Raw genomic sequence first — 16,800 nt, 5'->3', positions numbered from 1 at the left:
GAATAAGTCAGACTCCTGACTGATTTTAACCATTCTGTTTGGCCAAGGTACAGAAATCAACAAAAACAAAAATCACTGATGCATGAAGTCTGCAACTGACTTCACCCTCTCAGCCGGCACCCTGCACATCAGCTCCCTTGGATTCCATCCAAGCACAAGCAGTCCTCTCGTCACTCGTTCTTCACTGCAAATTCAAAGTGGTTTGATTTCTATCCTTTTGTAGTTCTGGTTGGTTATTGACCCAAAACATTCACCGTTTCTTCCTCAGATGTTATCGTCTGTGCCCAAGTGATTCATGTTCACTTAATACTGTGAGTGACCCAACTTCAACCACTCCTCAGGCAGGGCATTCCCCAGGTACTCACTTCTCTCTGGGTGAAGGAAGGCCCCTCAGATCCCCTCTAAATTTCTTCTTTTACCCTAAACGTATGTCTAGTTTGATCTACCTCATGAGGAAAGGTTTCTGCAGCCTACCCTATCTATACCCCTCAATTTTAATTTACCTCAGTCATGTGACCTCAACCACCTCCACTCCAGGGAGAACAGACCCAGTCTCTCAGGTCTCGCCTCATTACTGAGCTGCTCCATCCCAAGCAACATCCTGGTGAATCTCCTTTGCACCTTTTCCAGCACTGTCACATCCTTCCTGTACTTTGGCGACCTGAAATGCACACAGTACTCCAGCCGAGATCTGACTAATGTTTTATTGTTGGAACATAACCTCTCTATTACTGTATTCAATGCACTGACTAATGAATACTTCATTATTAACTTAAACACTTGGAGTACTGTGTCCAGTTCTGGTCGCCTCATTACAGGAAGGATGTGGTGGCGTTGGAGAGGGTGCAGAGGAGATTTACCAGGATGCTGCCTGGATTAGGGAGTATGGATTATAAGGAGAGACTAAAGGAGCTAGGGCTTTACTCATTAGAGAGGAGGAGGATGAGGGGAGACATGATAGAGGTGTACAAAATATTAAGAGGAATAGATAGAGTGGACAGCCAGCACCTCTTTCCCAGGGCACCAATGCTCAATACAAGACTGCATGACTTTAAGGTAATGGGTGGGCAGTTCAAGGGAGACGTCAGAGGGAAATTTTTCACCCAGGGAGTGGTTGGTGCATGGAATGCACTGCCTGGGGTGGTGGTGGAGGCTTATACCTCGGTCAAGTTCAAGAGATTGTTAGATAAGCATATGGAGGAATTTAAGATAGAGGGATATGTGGGAGAAAGGGGGTAGATAGTCTTAGGAGTGGTTTGAAGATCGGCACAACATGGTGGGCCGAAGGGCCTGTATTGTACTGTATTGTTCTATGGTTAACTGAAGTTGGGTAATTCAGCACAGCTAGAAATGATCTAGTCTATGATCCTTTTTGAATAAAAGTTAGGCCATCTGATTCATGTAAAAATATGGCAATTTTTGATAAGGACATCTTAATTCCTTTCCAATCAGAAAAATTATAAACACAGATTCTTTCATTTTTAGCCTCTTCCAATCATGAAATCTATATAAATCTTTAGAAGACCATTCGAAATAAACTCTGGGGCATGAAAATCAAAACAAAGCTGTAGATGCTGCAAATCTAAAAACAGAAAATGCTGGAAACACTCAGCATGTCAGGCCCGTCTGTGGGAAGAGAAACAGAGTTAAGTTAAACCTGAAAACATGTACCACCAGGCTCAAGGATAGCTTCCATCCCGCTGTTAAAAGACTACTGAATAGTCCCCTAGTATGAAAAGACTCTTGACCTCACATTCTACTTAAGGCCTTAATAAATTAGTTTATTATTGTCACATGTACCGAGGTACAGTGAAAAACTTGTCTTGCATACCAATTCATTACATTGAGGTCGTACAAGGTAAAAACAATAACAGAATGCAGACTAAAGTGTCGTAGACAGAGAAAGTGCAGTGCAGGCAGACAGTAAGATGCAAGGTCACAAAGAAGTAGATTGTGAGGTCAAGATACCATCTCATCATACTAGGGAACCATTCAATATTCTTATAACAGTGGGATAGAAGCTGTCCCTGAGCCTGGTGCTACGTGTCCTCAGGCTTTTGTATCTTCTGCCCGACAGGGAGGGAGGGAGAAGAGAAAATGTCCAGGGTGAATGGGATCTTTGATTACTTTGGCTGCTTTACAGAGGCAGCAAGAAGTGTAGACAGAGTTCATGGATGGGAGGCTGGTCTACAACTCTCTGCAGTTTCTTGCACCATGCTGTCTGCCTGCACTGCACTCTCTCTGTAACTGTAACACTTTATTCTGCATTCTGTTTTCCCTTGTACTGCCTCAACACACTGTTGTAATGAAATGATCTGTATGGATGACATGCAAAACAAATTTTTCACTGTGCTCCAGAACAAGTGACAATAATAAACCAATTTTATTTAAATAAAGCTCAGTTAACTTTCTCTTCCCACTGATATGATCTGACCTGCTGAGTATATTAAAGTTATCAAGAAGACAAATGGAATGTTGGCCTTCATTGCTAGAGGGATTGAAATTAAGAGCAGGGAGGTTATGCTGCAACTGTACAGGGTACTGGTGAGGCTGCACCTGGAGTACTGCGTGCAGTTCTGGTCTCCTTACTTGAAAAAAGATGTACTGGCTTTGGAGGCACTGCAGAGGTGGTTCACTGGGTTGATTCTGGGGATGAGGGGGTTAGCCTATGAGGAAAGATTGAGTGGCTGGACTATACTCGCTGGAATTCAGAAGAATGGGAGGGGATCTTACAGAAACATACAAAATTATGAAAGGGATTGACAAGATAGAGGTAGGAAAGTTGTTTCCACTGATAGGAGAGACCAGAACCAGGGGACATAGCCTCAAGAGATTCGGGGGAATAGACTTAGTACAGAGATGAGGAGAAACTGCATTTCCCAGAGAGTATGAATCTGTGGAATTCTCTGCCCAGGGAAGCAGTAGAGGCTACCTGATTAAATATATTTAAGACACAGATTTTTGCACAGTCGGGGAATTAAGGGTTACGGGGAAAAGGCAGGAAGGTGGAGCTGAGTCCACGGCCAGATCAGCCATGATCTTATTGAATGGCAGAGCAGGCTCGATGGGCCAGATGGCCGACTCCTGCTCCTATTTCTTATGTTCTTATTTCTAGCACTTTGTGAGATGTTGAACAATATCTCACCAGCATTTTAAATAAAAACAAAGTGCAAGTAAATAGTGTCAAAATATAATGCCCGTTAGAATTTTAGATTTTCTCCATTGTTTGCCAGACACTGCTCATCTCATGTTGATTTAGTTGTACATAAGGCTCAATCAAGCAATTGGGAAGACAAAAGCTATGTTGGCCTTCATTGCAAGGGTGACATAGGACAGAAGTTAGGAAATCTTGCTATTATTCTATAATATTTGCTAACAACAGGAAGGGGGAGGAGCTGGCTAGCATAGACTGGAAACAGCCTATATGGTGGGACAGTTGAGGAACAGTGGAAGACTTTCAAAGAGATTTTTCATAGTGCTCAACAAAAGTATATTCCAGTTAAAAGCAAGGACAGCAAGGGTGGGGAGAGCCAGCCTTGGATAACTAAGGAAATAAGAGAAGGCATCAAGCTAAAAGCTCATGCACGCAAAGTCGCCAAGAGTAGTGGGAAACTGGAAGATTAGGAAAACTTTAAAAAGCAACAAAGAACCACAAAGCATGTAACAAGGAAAGGGAAGATAGATTATGAAAGTAAACTAGCACAAAATGTAAAAACAGGTAGCAAAAGTTTCTATAAATATATGATGCAGAAAAAGTTGGCTAAAGTGAAGGTAGGTCCCTTGGAAGATGAGAAGGGGGAATTAATATTGGGTAATGTGGAAATGGCCGAAGCCTTGAATGACTGTTTTGTGTCGGTCTTCACGGTGCAGGACAGGCCTAACATGCCAAAGTGAGATGTTATGGATGCGATGGGAGGTGAGGACCTTGATACACTCGCTGAAACTAAAAAGGTAGTGAAGAGCAAACTAGTGGGCCTAAAGGTAGACAAGTCCCCTGGTCCTGATGGAATGCATCCCAGGGTACTGAAAGAAATGGCGGAAGTTATAGTACAAGCATTTGTGATGATGATTTATCAAGATTCTCTGAACTCCGGGCAGGTCCCAGCGTATTAGAAGACAGTGAATGCCACGTCACCGTTTAAAAAATGTAGGCAAAAGGCAAACAACTATAGGGCAGTTAGCTTAACGTCTGCAGTCAGGAAAATGCTTAAAGCTGTCATTAAGGATGAAATAGCGAAACATTGGGATAGAAGTTGTTCCATCAGGCAGACACAGCATGGATTAAGGAAGGGCAGGTCCTGTTTGACAAACTTACTGGAGCTCTTTGAGGATATAATAAGTGCAGTGGATAGAGGGGACCAGGTGGATGCTGTATACTTGGATCTCTAGAAGTCATTTGATTAAGGTGCCACATAAAAGACTTACCAATAAGATAGGGATGCATGGAGTTGGGGATAATGTATCCGCATGGATAGAGGATTGGTTAACCGATAGAAGGCAGGGAGTTGGGATAAATGGGTGTTTCTCTGGTTGGCAATCAGTGGTGAGCAGGGTGCCGCAGGAGTCGGCGCTGGACCCGTGACTGTTCACGGTATACATGAACGATGTGGAAGAGGGGACCGAGTGTAGCGTATCCAAGTGTGCTAATGACACTAAATTGAGCGGAAAAGCAAATTATGCAGAGGATGCAGAGTCTACAGAGAGATATAGATAGGTTAAGTGAGTGGCCAAGGGTCTGGCAAATGGAGTACAATGTTGGTAAATGCGAGGTCATCCACTTTGGAAGGAAAAATAGATCAGATTATTATTTATATCGTGAAAGATTGCAGCGTGCTGTTTTAGGACTGCCTGTGCATGAATCTCAAAAAGGTTGGTTTGCAGGTGCAACAGGTTATCAAGAAGACAAATGGAATGTTGGCCTTCATTGCCAGAGGGATCGAATTTAAGAGCAGGGAGGTTATGCTGCAACTGTATAGGGTACTGGTGAGGCTGCAGCTGGAGTACTGCATGCAGTTCTGGTATCCTTATTTGAGGAAAGATATACTGGTTTTGGAGGCAGTGCAGAGGATGTTCACCAGGTAGATTCCGGAGATGAGGTGTTTGGCCTATGAAGAGGGATCGAGTCACCTGGGACTATACTCGCTAGGATTCAAAAGAATGAGAGGGGATCTTGTATAAATATACAAGATTATGAAAGAGAAAGATAAGATAGAGGCAGGAAGGTTGTTTCTACTGGTAGGTGAGACTAGAACTGGGGGACATAGCCTCAAGATTTGGGGGAAAATAGATTTAGGACAGATGAGAAACTGCTTTTCCCCAGAGAGTAGCGAATCTGTGGAATTCTCTGTCCAGAGACTACCTCATTAAATATGTTTAAGACACAGATACATTTTTGCATAGTAGGGGAATTAAGGTTTATGGGGGAAAAGGCAGGTAGGTGGATCTGAGTCCACTGCCAGATCAGCCATAACCTTATTGAATGGCGGAGCAGGCTTGACGGGCCGGATGGCCTCCTCCTGCTCCTATTTCTTACGTTCTTATTTGCAGAATTGTAGTACCTTGTACAATTTTGGTTTCTATACTCAAGGAAGAATATACTGACCTTTGAGTCAGTGCAGTGAAGAGTTACAAGATCTATTCTTGGGTTGAGAAAGTGTTCCATGAAGGACAATTAAGAGAGCATTATTTATAGGAATTTAGAAGAATGAATATTCTCTCATTGAGACAAACCAGAATCTGAGGGGAATTAATAGTTTCATGTGAGTGTAGAGGACAGAACTAGGAGGCATAATCTCAAAACAGAATTCACTAATTTTGGACTGAGAAGAGGAGAAAATATATTGCAGAGTTTTAAATCTTTGGTATACGTACTGGGCTGGTCCCCAAGTATGAATATTTGTAAGCTTTGTAGAAGTGGCTCAAGGTTGATCTGGAAATCAGACTAGGAGAGAAAATCATTTTAAGGCACCACACTTAAGACAAACGAAGCCAACAAGACCACTAATAAAAATGAATGAATGCAAACATAATTTGCCAACAAATGTTCAACAGCTTGCACACTTAGTTATAGAACTTACTAATAGACAAGGCACTTTGTGGCTTCATTATTTTTGGCCTTTTGCTCTCCACAAATGGAGTCATGTTCAAGAACTGCTGCTTCAACCACGTCGCTCGATCTTCCTCGAAGACCTTCCTCTGCAGACAAATGTAAAAAGTCACAACATGTCCTTTCTGGATCTATCAACACATACTTCTGACAACTGATGTGTCAGAATGCAGCACTAACTACTCCACAACTATGTGCAATGGTTCACCAATGCAACATTCATTCTCGTGAATCGGGATGGAACAAAAACTATATTTGCTTCCAAAACCAGAAAAGGAAAAACAAAAATCGCAAGTATTTAATAATAATAATAATGCATCTTTATTAGTCACATGTACATAGAAACACACAGTGAAATGCATCTTTTGCGTAGTGTTCTGGGGGCAGCCACTATCTGGCCACTCAAAAATTGACTCTGCATTTTGGCCTGTTTATAGCAGAGTGAATTCTACAGTTGTGTAGAATCATCACAGTTGTACTAGTTCCAGCTTGCAATGATCAAACCCCTGGTAATCAAGCCATTAGACACGCCTGCATATTTGGAAAACCACGTTATGTGCCCCTTTCTCCTTCACACATTGTACTGACCCTACACTGGAGAAACAAAGGACTGCAGATGCTGGAAGCCATATGAAAAACACAATGATGCTGGAGGAACTCAGCAGGCCAGGCAGCAACCGTGAAGAAAAGCAGGCAGTCAACGTTTCGGGTCAGGGACCCTTCTCAGGACTGAAGATAGGAAAAGGGGAAGCCTGATGATATAGGAGGGAGAAGCAGAGCAGTGATAGGTGGACAAAAGAGGGGAGGTGAGGTGGGCACAAGGTGGTAATAGTTAGATGCAGGTAAGAGACAATGATAGGCAGGTGCGGGGAGGAGGGGAGAGCAGATCCACTGGGATGGGTCAAAGGTAAGGAGGAAAAAGGTGGGGGTGGGGGGGATAGAAAAAAGAGAGAGGCTAAGAAAGGTAAGAAGAGGCATGGTTGGGGGTGGGTGTCACTTGAAGTGGGAGAATTCAATGTTCATGCCATTAGGCTGCAGGGTTCCAAGATGGAAACGAGGTGCTGTTCCTCCAATTTGCACTTGGCCTCCTCCACTACCAGGAGGATTCCGAGGACTGACACATCTGTGATGGAGTGGGAAGGGGAGCTGAAGTGACTGGCAAAGGAGTGAACTAGGGAGTCGCGGAGAGCGGTCCCTGCAAAAGGCAGGAAAGGGTGGGGAGGGGAAGGTATGCTTGGTAGTGGGATCCCGTTGGAGACGGCAGAAATGACAGAGAATGTGTTGGATACGTAGGCTGGTAGGATGAAATTTGAGAACAAGGGGGACCCTATCCCTGTGGGGTCTGGGAGGGGTGGAGGTGAGAGTAGAGGGAAATGGCAGAGATGTGGATGTGAGCCCTCTTGACCACAGTAGGATGTCCTGGAGTGGAAAGCCTCATCATGGGAGCAGATTTGGTAGACTCGGAGAAATTGAGAAAAAGGGATCACGTCCTTGCAAGAGACAGGGTGGGAGGAGCTGTAATCAATTTAACTATGGGGCGTCAGTGGGTTTGTAGAAGATGTCAGTGGATAAGGAATCTCCTGAGATGGAGATGGAAAGATCGAGGAAGGAGAGAGAGGTGTCAGAGATAGTCCAAGTGAATTGGAGAGCAGATGAAAATTTGTGGCAAAATTTATGGAACTGTCGAGTTCCACATGGGTGCAAGAGGTGGCACCAATGCAGTCATCGCTATAGCAGAGAAAGTTGAGGAATGGGGCTGGAGTAGGTTTGGAACAGAGACTGTTCAACATAGCCAATGAAGAGGCAGGCATAGCTAGGGCACATGTGAATGCCCATGGCTATGCCCTTGGTCTGTAGAAAGTGAGAGAAATTGAAAGTGAAGTTGTTTAGGGCAAGCACAAGTTCAGCCAGGCAGAGGAGAGTGTTAGTGGAAGGGGACTGATTCTGTCTCTGGTCAAGATAGAAGCAGAGGGCATCATGATAGGGAACAGAGGTGTATAGGGACTGCACGTCCATGGTAAAGATGAGGTTGTGCGTGCCGGAGAACTTAAAGCTATGGACGAGTTGGAGAGCGTGTGATGTGTCACAGACATAGGTGGGAAGGGACTCAACCGGCAGGACAGGATAGTGTCCAGGTATGAGGATACGAGCCTACACTGACCCTACACTGAAATTCCAGATCTTTTATGCAGAAGGATATGGGAGCAAGAAATTTATTTTCACCCTTTCATGGTAACAAATCTGTGCTCCCACTCAACTGGAAACGGTCATTACTTTACATCATCTGAAGTTTTTACATGAATCTTTTACATGAAGTTTTTACATGTTCAGGACCCAAATCCTCTGAGGTTGGTCTACAAGATGACTGGGCTAATTCCATTCATCACAGAATAGAACCAAATGCAAAAGTAAAATAGCTACCTCATGACCCAGCCTAATAGCTGCTTCTGTAAAGTTCCTTCTCTCTCTTTCAAAATTTTTCTTCTGATCATTGAACAATCTCCACTCTTCTTTCAGCCGTTCCTTCTCTTCCAGCAAGTAGCAGTCCCGCAGTAGTACAGATGTTTCATCATCACACTGCGTACTAAGCTGTTGCTTTGCAAAAAAAAAGGTAAGTCATTTTATTTTTTACTTATAAAAGCAAATTCAATACTTTGCCCCTTTTAAAAACAAAAGGATCAAAATGAATTCTTAAGCACAGGAATTCTAATACATGAACGAACTATGCTCCTGAAACCTATTCCTTAATTGATTTGTTCACAATGCTGAATGTTTCTGGGAGCAAGAGAGGAGGATTACCAACTCCACAGGTCTCACTACTTGGAGGAGGAAGCAGGAAAAGCCAACACCCACCTACAGCCACCATCAGGAAGGTGTGTGTGAGGGAGCTGCTTCAAACAGTCACATTAATCTAAAACTCTTGTTAAACGCTTCACTTAAAATAATTTCATCTGTAGATGCTGCAGCAAACAACAATATTTGGTATTTGTTTCCAAATCCTCCTTCAGCAAGAGTTTAAATATAAATGTTATGAATGTTTTCCCACGATTAAAAACTGCTAATTGAGGCAGCTGTTCACAAGTCCAAACATTATAAACCATATGTTTATAAAGCAGGAAAGTCCAGGATCCGAGGGCACAGCTTCAGAATAAAGGGACGTCCCTTTAAAACTGAGATGAGGAGGAATTTATTCAGCCAGACTGTGGTGAATCTGTGGAATTCATTACCACAGAGGGCTGTGGAGGCAAAATCGTTGGGTGTGTTTAAAGCAGTTGAAAAACACAGTGATGCTGGAGGAACTCAGCAGGCCAGGCAGCATCCATGGAGAAAAGCAGGTGGTCAACATTGTGTCAAGACCCTTCTTCAGGACTGAAGATAGGAAAATATATAGCAGGGAAAAGCAGAGCAGTGATAGGTGGACAAAAGAGAAGAGGCGGGGTGTTTGCATACGTAGGCTGGTGGGATGAAATGTGAGGACAAGGGGGACCTATCCCTGTTGGGTCTGAGAGGGGTGGGGGTGACAGCATAGGTGCAGGAAATGGCAGAGATGCGGGTGTGAGATTTCTCGACTGCAGTCTGGGGGGTGGGGGGAAGCCACGGTTAGAAAAGTAGTTGGACATCTCAGATGTCCTGGGGTGGAAAGCCTCATATGGGAGCAGATGTGGTGGAGGCAGAGAAATTGAGAAAAAGGGATTGTGTCCTTGCAAGAGACAGGGTGGGAGAAACTGTAATCGAGGTAGCTGTGGGCGTCAGTGGGTTTGTAGAAAATGTCGGTGGATAGGAATCTCCTGAGGTGGAGATTGAAAGATCAAGAAGGTGGTGGTGTCCTGCTTCTCCTCTTTTGTCCACCTATCACTGTTCTGTTTTTCCCCTCATACATAATGAGCTTCCCCTTTTCCTATCTTCAGTCCCAAAGGGTCCTGACCCCAAAACGTTGACCGCCTGCTTTTCTCCACGGATGCTGCCTGGCCTGCTGAGTTCCTCCAGCATCATCGTGTTTTTCGTCTAGATTCCAGAACATAGAACAGTACAGCACAGCACAGCACAGGCCCTTTGGCCCACAATGTTGTGCCAACATAGCTAATTCCTTCTACTTACAGAAGGCCCATATCCCTCCATTTTCCTCTCATTCATGTGCCCATCCAAGCCCTTCTTAAAAGCCCCCAATAAATTTGCCTCCATCACCCTATCAGGCAACGCATTCCAGGCACCCACCACTGAGTAAAAAAAACATACCCCGATGTCTGTTCTGATCCTACCCCCCTCTTAAAAGCACGCTCTCTGGTATTGGATCGCTCAATAATGGGAAAAAGATATTGTTTGTCCACCCTATCTATGCCCCTCATAATTTTATACACTTCCAACAGATCACCCCTCAGCCTCCGCCGCACCAGAGAAAAGAGCCCAAGTTTGTTCAGCCTCACCTGATAGCACATGCCCTCTAATCCAAGCAGTATCCCAGTAAACCTCCTCTGCACTCTCTCTAGCCTCGACATCCTTCCTATAGTGAGGTTACCAGAATTGCACGCAATACTCTAAATGCGGCCTAACCAGAGTTCTATAGAGATGCATCATAACTTCTTGACTCCTGTACTCAATACCCCGATTAATGAAAACAAGCATTCCATAAGCCTTCTTAACCACCCTGTCTACCTGTGTAGCCACTTACAATGAGCCATGCACTTGCACCCCAAGGTCTCTCTGCTCTTCAACACTGTTAAGAGTCTTGCCCTTGAGTGTACTGCCTCTTGACATTAGTCCTACCAAGGTGCAATACCTCACATTTATCCAGGTTAAACTCCATCTACCATTTCTCTGCCCACATCTGCAACTGATCTATATCACACTGTATCCGTCGCCAGTCTTCTACACTATTCACAACTCCACCAATCTTGGTATTGTCTGCAAACTTACTAACCCACGCATCAACACACTCATCCAGGTCATTTACGTACATCACAAACAGTTTCTCTAGTATTTAAGGCAGAGATTGATAGGTTCTGGATTGGTAAGGGGGTTAAGGGTTACAGGCAGGAGGTGGAAAAATGGGGATGGGACAAAAAAAAAATCAGCCAAGGTTGAATGGCGGAGCAGACACGACAGGCTGAATGGCCTAATTCTGCTCCTATATCTTATGGTCTTCTGTTCGTATGTCAGGGAATGATGTACTCAGATAATGAAGCTATTCACGAAGGCATACAATTACTAACCCAGTAAAACGGATTGACCAAGTTAGAGTTCTTTGAGAAAGTATCAGCCAAAGTGGGTAGAGGGGAACCAGTAGATATCCCCGTTCAAAAGGCACTCAAGGTTGTGAGCACAGTATTGGAGGTAATACATGAATAGACAACTGGCTAACCATGGCCAACATAGGGATAAAGGGGCAATTTTCTGGTCGGCAGCCTGTGACCAGCAGAGTGCCACAGGGATCAGTGCTGGCACCACAGCTGTTTACACCGAAGCATTAATGCTTTACAGTAAAGACTCCAGCTACTGTCAGACTGATGCAGAACAGAAACCCAAGCAGAGACAGAGTGGATCCAGTGGTCCATTTCTGCCTATTTTATTCCATAAAAGCTCAATGAAATCCAAGTATTACGTTTATAGCAACACAAGCAGAGATGCTTTCAGTTTTACATTCACGTGGGATACAAGCAGTCCTGGGAAAGCCAGCATTTACCACCCTTCCCCAAATGCCCTTCAGAAAAACTGCAGTGAGTCGGCTTCTTGAATCATTGATCAGTCCATGAAATCCATGGACATCACCTTGTTATTCCTTTTCTTTGCCCATTTACTTATGTAATTTATAGTGACTTTAGATCTTTGTACTGTACTGCTGCCGCAAAACAACAAATATCACGTCACACAGATCGGTGATAATAAACCTGATTCATTGCAATCCATGTGTTGAAGGCATTCCCAGTGTTAGGTAGAGAGTTGCAGGATTTAGACCCAGTGACAAAGAATTAAGAAAAATACAATATTTACATGGTGTATTTGCTTGTATTACATCACACATCGAAACAAAAATAAAAGACCTTGCATTTACACAGCATGTCATCAGATGTCCAAAATTATTTCAGTTTTGAATTGCACATGAAATTTTAATTGCAAGAGAATCAAACCTCAGCAGTGTTGGATGGGGCTAGAAACATGAAAATTTATGGGTGAGGCAGCTCTACTGTGATCCTGACCTTGGCGCTGTGTGAATTTGAAGGTTCTTCACATGAACACATGGGTTTACCTGGAAGCTCTGGTTTCCAAAGCCATGCTGGTAAGTTAATTAGCTGCTGTAAATTACTCCTAGTATATAGGTGGGAGGCAAAATAATTACGGGGAGTTGATGTGCACGTGAGAGAGAATAGGTTATAGGAAAATAAAGGACTAATGCATTACAGGAAATATAAAGCATTAATATTCTAAAAGGTCAGACTCTAGGACACTTTCTCCATTCATCCTACGCCTTCCCAGGTCTGATGTGACTACAGTAATTGGGCACCGCTGTTCAAACTAACAGCCTTCTTTACAACTCAGATGTTGCTTTCCCTGTACAGATTTGTCACATCCCAGAAGATGGAAAGCATACCTGCAACAATTGATGCTGGGCTTTGATCACATCCCGGCACTGCTGAATTTCTACCTTCAGTTTCTCCATTTCTTGCTCATGAGCTTCTTTGCTGATTACTTCGTCGTCTTCCAGAAAATCAGACTTCAAGGAGGCTGCAACAAGTGAAACTCAGTCCATCAACACTGCCAGGGTAGGAGGGAATTTAAAGATTCCCATGCAACACTTGTCCTTTCACCTTTTCCCTTCCCGCCATCCAGGGGCCCAAATGTTCCTTCCAGGTGAAGCAGTGGTTCACTTGCACTTCTTCGCATTTAGTCTATTGAATTTATTGTTCACAATGTGGTCTCCTCTACACTGAAGAAATCAAATGCAGATTGGGAGACTGCTTTGTAAAGCACCTGCAGTCTGCAGGGGCAATTCTGAGCTTCCAGAAATGCAATTCCCTATCCCACTCGGAGCTATCTATCGGGGGCTTCCTGGACTGATAAAATGACACCGAGGAACAACAACTCATCTGTCTAAGCACTTGCAGCCCTTCTGACTCAATATTAAATTCTCCAACTTTGGGCAACTTACTTTCTCCAAATCAGAACTGGCCATTTCCACCATCATCATTTTAGCTCTAAATATTCCACCTTAATTCCAATTTCCCACTTGACCCCCATGACTACAAAAGGCCATCAAATCCAGCCTCAAATTTATCCCAATGAGCTAGCATCTGGGGTAGAGAACTCCAAAGATTCACAATGCCGAGTAAAGAAGTTCTTCCTAATACCATATTGTAAAAATTTAAGTTCTTGCCCTGAGACTAGCTCCCCCTCAGTTCCAGACTCTCCAACTAAAGGAAGATAATCTCTCAGCATTATCCTTCACGTGCTGCTGCAGAATCTTTTACATTCCAGTGAGATCACCTCTCATTTTCTGGAGTTTAGAAGAAAGTCTAATTTTACTTCACAGGTCAACCATTTCAGCCCAGGATCAATATTTGTTGGACATACAGCACAGAGGAAGGCCCTTCGGCCCAAATGGTCCATGCCAACCAAGATGCCCTATCCAAGTTAGTCCCATTTGCCAGCGTTTGGCCCATAACCTTCTAAACCTTTCCTATCCATATACCTGTCCAACTGTCTTTTAAAATATCTTCCAAAGCACGTATATGCTTTCTGAGAGAAGGACAACAAAACTGAACAGAGTACTGATTGTCATCTCACCAAAGCCCCGTAGTGGTAAAGCTAATGGTTTTAAGACAACATTTTCCAGTACCTTTAACTCACTTTACAGTTTGTTATTATGACCTAACATAAGACTGACAAACAACTGAAGTTCTTATGTCCTGGTCTTCCCATAGTGCAGATTAGGACATTCAGGCTGTGGCCAATGCACCACACCGGAACCACACAATGGGCCACACCAGAACCACAAGCCCAGACAATCCAGGCCCTAAAAGCCCAGGTCCATTTGCACATTATTTCTTGCACTTTGGTTTGTCCCCTTTTCAAGTTTGGGGGCCGTTGGTTTAGAATTAATTGTTGTTAGTGCTTTAGTCCATGGCTCATGAATGTGTGTTTTGAGGTCTATTTGGTTACTGCCTCAGGAAGCTGTCTTGAACTGTACTATCACACACAGATCAGGCTAACCTTGAGAGTCCAGTTTCTCCACGTGGCTTTTCAGCATTCTCCACTGTTGCCGAATGCTATTGGTGAGTTGCTCCCGCACCTCGTCACACGACAGCTCCAAGCTGTTTTCTTTATTTGATTCACGTGAATCCTCTTCGTTGTCTGACCCAGCCTGTCATATCAAAACCTGATCAAAACTACTTCTTGGGTAACAGAAAGAATTCAGAAACAGCTGGCTTCAAATCAAAGTCAAGTTTACTGTCATCTGCACAAGTACACGTGCCAGGTGCAATGAAAGAAACTTACTTGCAGCAGCATCACAGGCACATAGTATCAGACACAACATTCACAAGAACATATATTAAACATAAATTATACAAAATTATACAAGAAAGAACACAATTAGAACAAAATAAAATAAAGTCTATTGTAGTGCAAAGTGGTCAGAGTGTTGTTATACTGAGGCAGTGATTAGGGTTGTGCCGGTTGGTTCAAGAACCGAATGGTTGAAGGGAAGCAGCTGTTCTTGAATCCGGAGGTGTGGGACTTCAGGCTTCTGTACCTTCTATTTAAATTAATCTCATTCGTCATGGTGACATCAATAATGCCAATCCCCTTAGCAAACGTATTCTGTCAACATTAATTGAAAAGATAAACCATTTTCAGAACCTTACAAAGGATCCCTCCAGCGTCAATTCTACCAAAGGATGAGAGAGAATTAGCTGTCTGTAACTGCTATGTTGAATTCTATCCAGTTATTCTTATGGAGGTAGAGCAGAACACACTAGGGCATTTCTTCCATGAAGTAACTTCAGTATTGAGAATCACACCACTGGAATCATATTTGATTTGTAATTATAAACCTCAAGTGGAGCAACAATAACACACACTAATGCCTTGACTTGTCAACTATGTACAAGGTAGACTAATTTTTAAATAGCTGGGCAACCTGTCAGAATGGTGTCTAACCTCACAGCACGACTTGCGTTTCCTAACAAGCAAGAAAGATGCATTGCCTGGACAGCAAGAAGTCCACAGTACTGCTTCCGAGGCAGAGATTCGGATCATCTCTGGAGGGCTTTGACCATGAAGAGTCGCTCTTGAAAAATGTTGATGGCAAAACATATTTGCCACTTTTGTTGGAGATTGAAACTGCTGATAACTGCTAGACCTAACTTTCCAATGGAAAATCTGGAAATCAGTGCAACAATGTAAAAATTCCAAAGTCTAGAGCTGTTGTATCTCCTTGTTGGATGCATTCACATTTGGACAGCTCTATCACCTTCAGTTATTGTGTCCTGTTCTCTCAAGGAGATTCCACTGATTTGTAATCCAAGCGCCATATATTGCCAGTCTCCACCACTAACAGCTGAGCTCCAATGCAACTTGAACTAATTCCAGACTATTACTACTATTTTGGCAGCTATGAAACTGAATTACCGTGCATTAAAATGGCAAGCAGCAGCAACAGATGCTTGTTTGGTATTTACAAGTTAATTTTAGTTCACCTAAGAGCATCAAGCTATTAAAAATCTAATTGTAAAAGTTAAAAATTTATTTCACCGTCCTGACAGATAGAAATGTACTGTTTACCTGAGCAATAAAATGACAGTGAATGTAAGGGATGGATTAGTTATACATTATGATGTTGCTTGCGTCCTCCAAAGAGGAATGTATTATTCAGAGTCTAAATGTATAAACACGAGCCCAGCATCGAGGGAAGGGTTGGTACTTATTCACAGCATTGGAAGTGGGAGCATTTAACATGTCTTATGGTACACAAAGATAAACTGCAACCTGTGAGACATAGCTATATGTTGAAAATACAACTGCACGTATATCCTCCTCTACGTATCAATCTTCAAAGATCCTAAAGTCACTTCAAAGTGTTATGACTGTTGCAGGGAATATGTACACAAGCAGCAATGTGATTATGACTGGATCATCCAGTTTGGTAAGGTTGAATTAGGGAGGAATAAGCTGGCCCTACTGCACAATATCACCCTCTCTCAAAGCTCACAAGACCCTGGAACCCATGGGCCACCTTCCACTCTCAGTGAAGGTGGACATTGATGATGAAATTCACCACCTTCTCCAGGGCACCAGCACGAAGCTCATGGTCTAAGAGGCAATAGCCAGCTCTGGGGTCTTGACTTGAAATGTCAACTGTTCATTTCCCTCCACAGATGCTGCCTGACCCACCTAATTCTTCCAGTAGTTTATTTTCTGCTGCAAGCCCTTCCCTCCTTAGTCTAGGATCTGAGGGCACAGCCTTAGAATAAAGGGACGTCCCTTTAGAACTGAGATAAGGAGGAATTTCTTCAGCCAGAGGGTGGTGAATCCACAGAATTCATTGCCACAGTGGAAGCCAAGTCATTGGGTGTATTTAAGGCAGAGATAGGTCCTTGAATGAGGTTGAGGAAAACAAAAAAAAATCAGCCATGATTAAATGGCAGAGCAGACTAGATGGGCTGAATGGCCTAATTCTGCTCCTCTATCTGTGCTTCAAA

At 43.3% G+C, this 16,800-nt stretch overlaps 1 protein-coding gene across 2 annotated transcripts in view; it reads right to left on the bottom strand.

Annotated features, from left to right (window-relative positions):
• The window catches only part of ssx2ipa (synovial sarcoma, X breakpoint 2 interacting protein a), a 71,029-nt gene that overhangs the window by 3,328 nt on the left and 50,901 nt on the right, over window positions 1-16,800 (bottom strand). Inside the window, exons 9-12 of one of the 2 annotated variants that reach the window (XM_052012011.1) lie at window positions 14,312-14,462; window positions 12,693-12,826; window positions 8,528-8,701; window positions 6,078-6,195 (exon numbers count right to left, since the gene is read on the bottom strand). In XM_052012011.1, coding sequence (XP_051867971.1) covers window positions 6,078-6,195; window positions 8,528-8,701; window positions 12,693-12,826; window positions 14,312-14,462 — 577 coding nt within the window. The remainder of the gene's footprint in view (window positions 1-6,077; window positions 6,196-8,527; window positions 8,702-12,692; window positions 12,827-14,311; window positions 14,463-16,800) is intronic. The other variant, XM_052012012.1, reaches the window with a different exon arrangement.

Source organism: Pristis pectinata, chromosome 3, assembly GCF_009764475.1.
Source record: "Pristis pectinata isolate sPriPec2 chromosome 3, sPriPec2.1.pri, whole genome shotgun sequence".
Classification (NCBI taxonomy): Eukaryota; Metazoa; Chordata; class Chondrichthyes; order Rhinopristiformes; family Pristidae; genus Pristis; species Pristis pectinata.
Note: the sequence above shows the minus strand (reverse complement) of the source record. Positions and strands in the feature narration are given on the sequence as shown.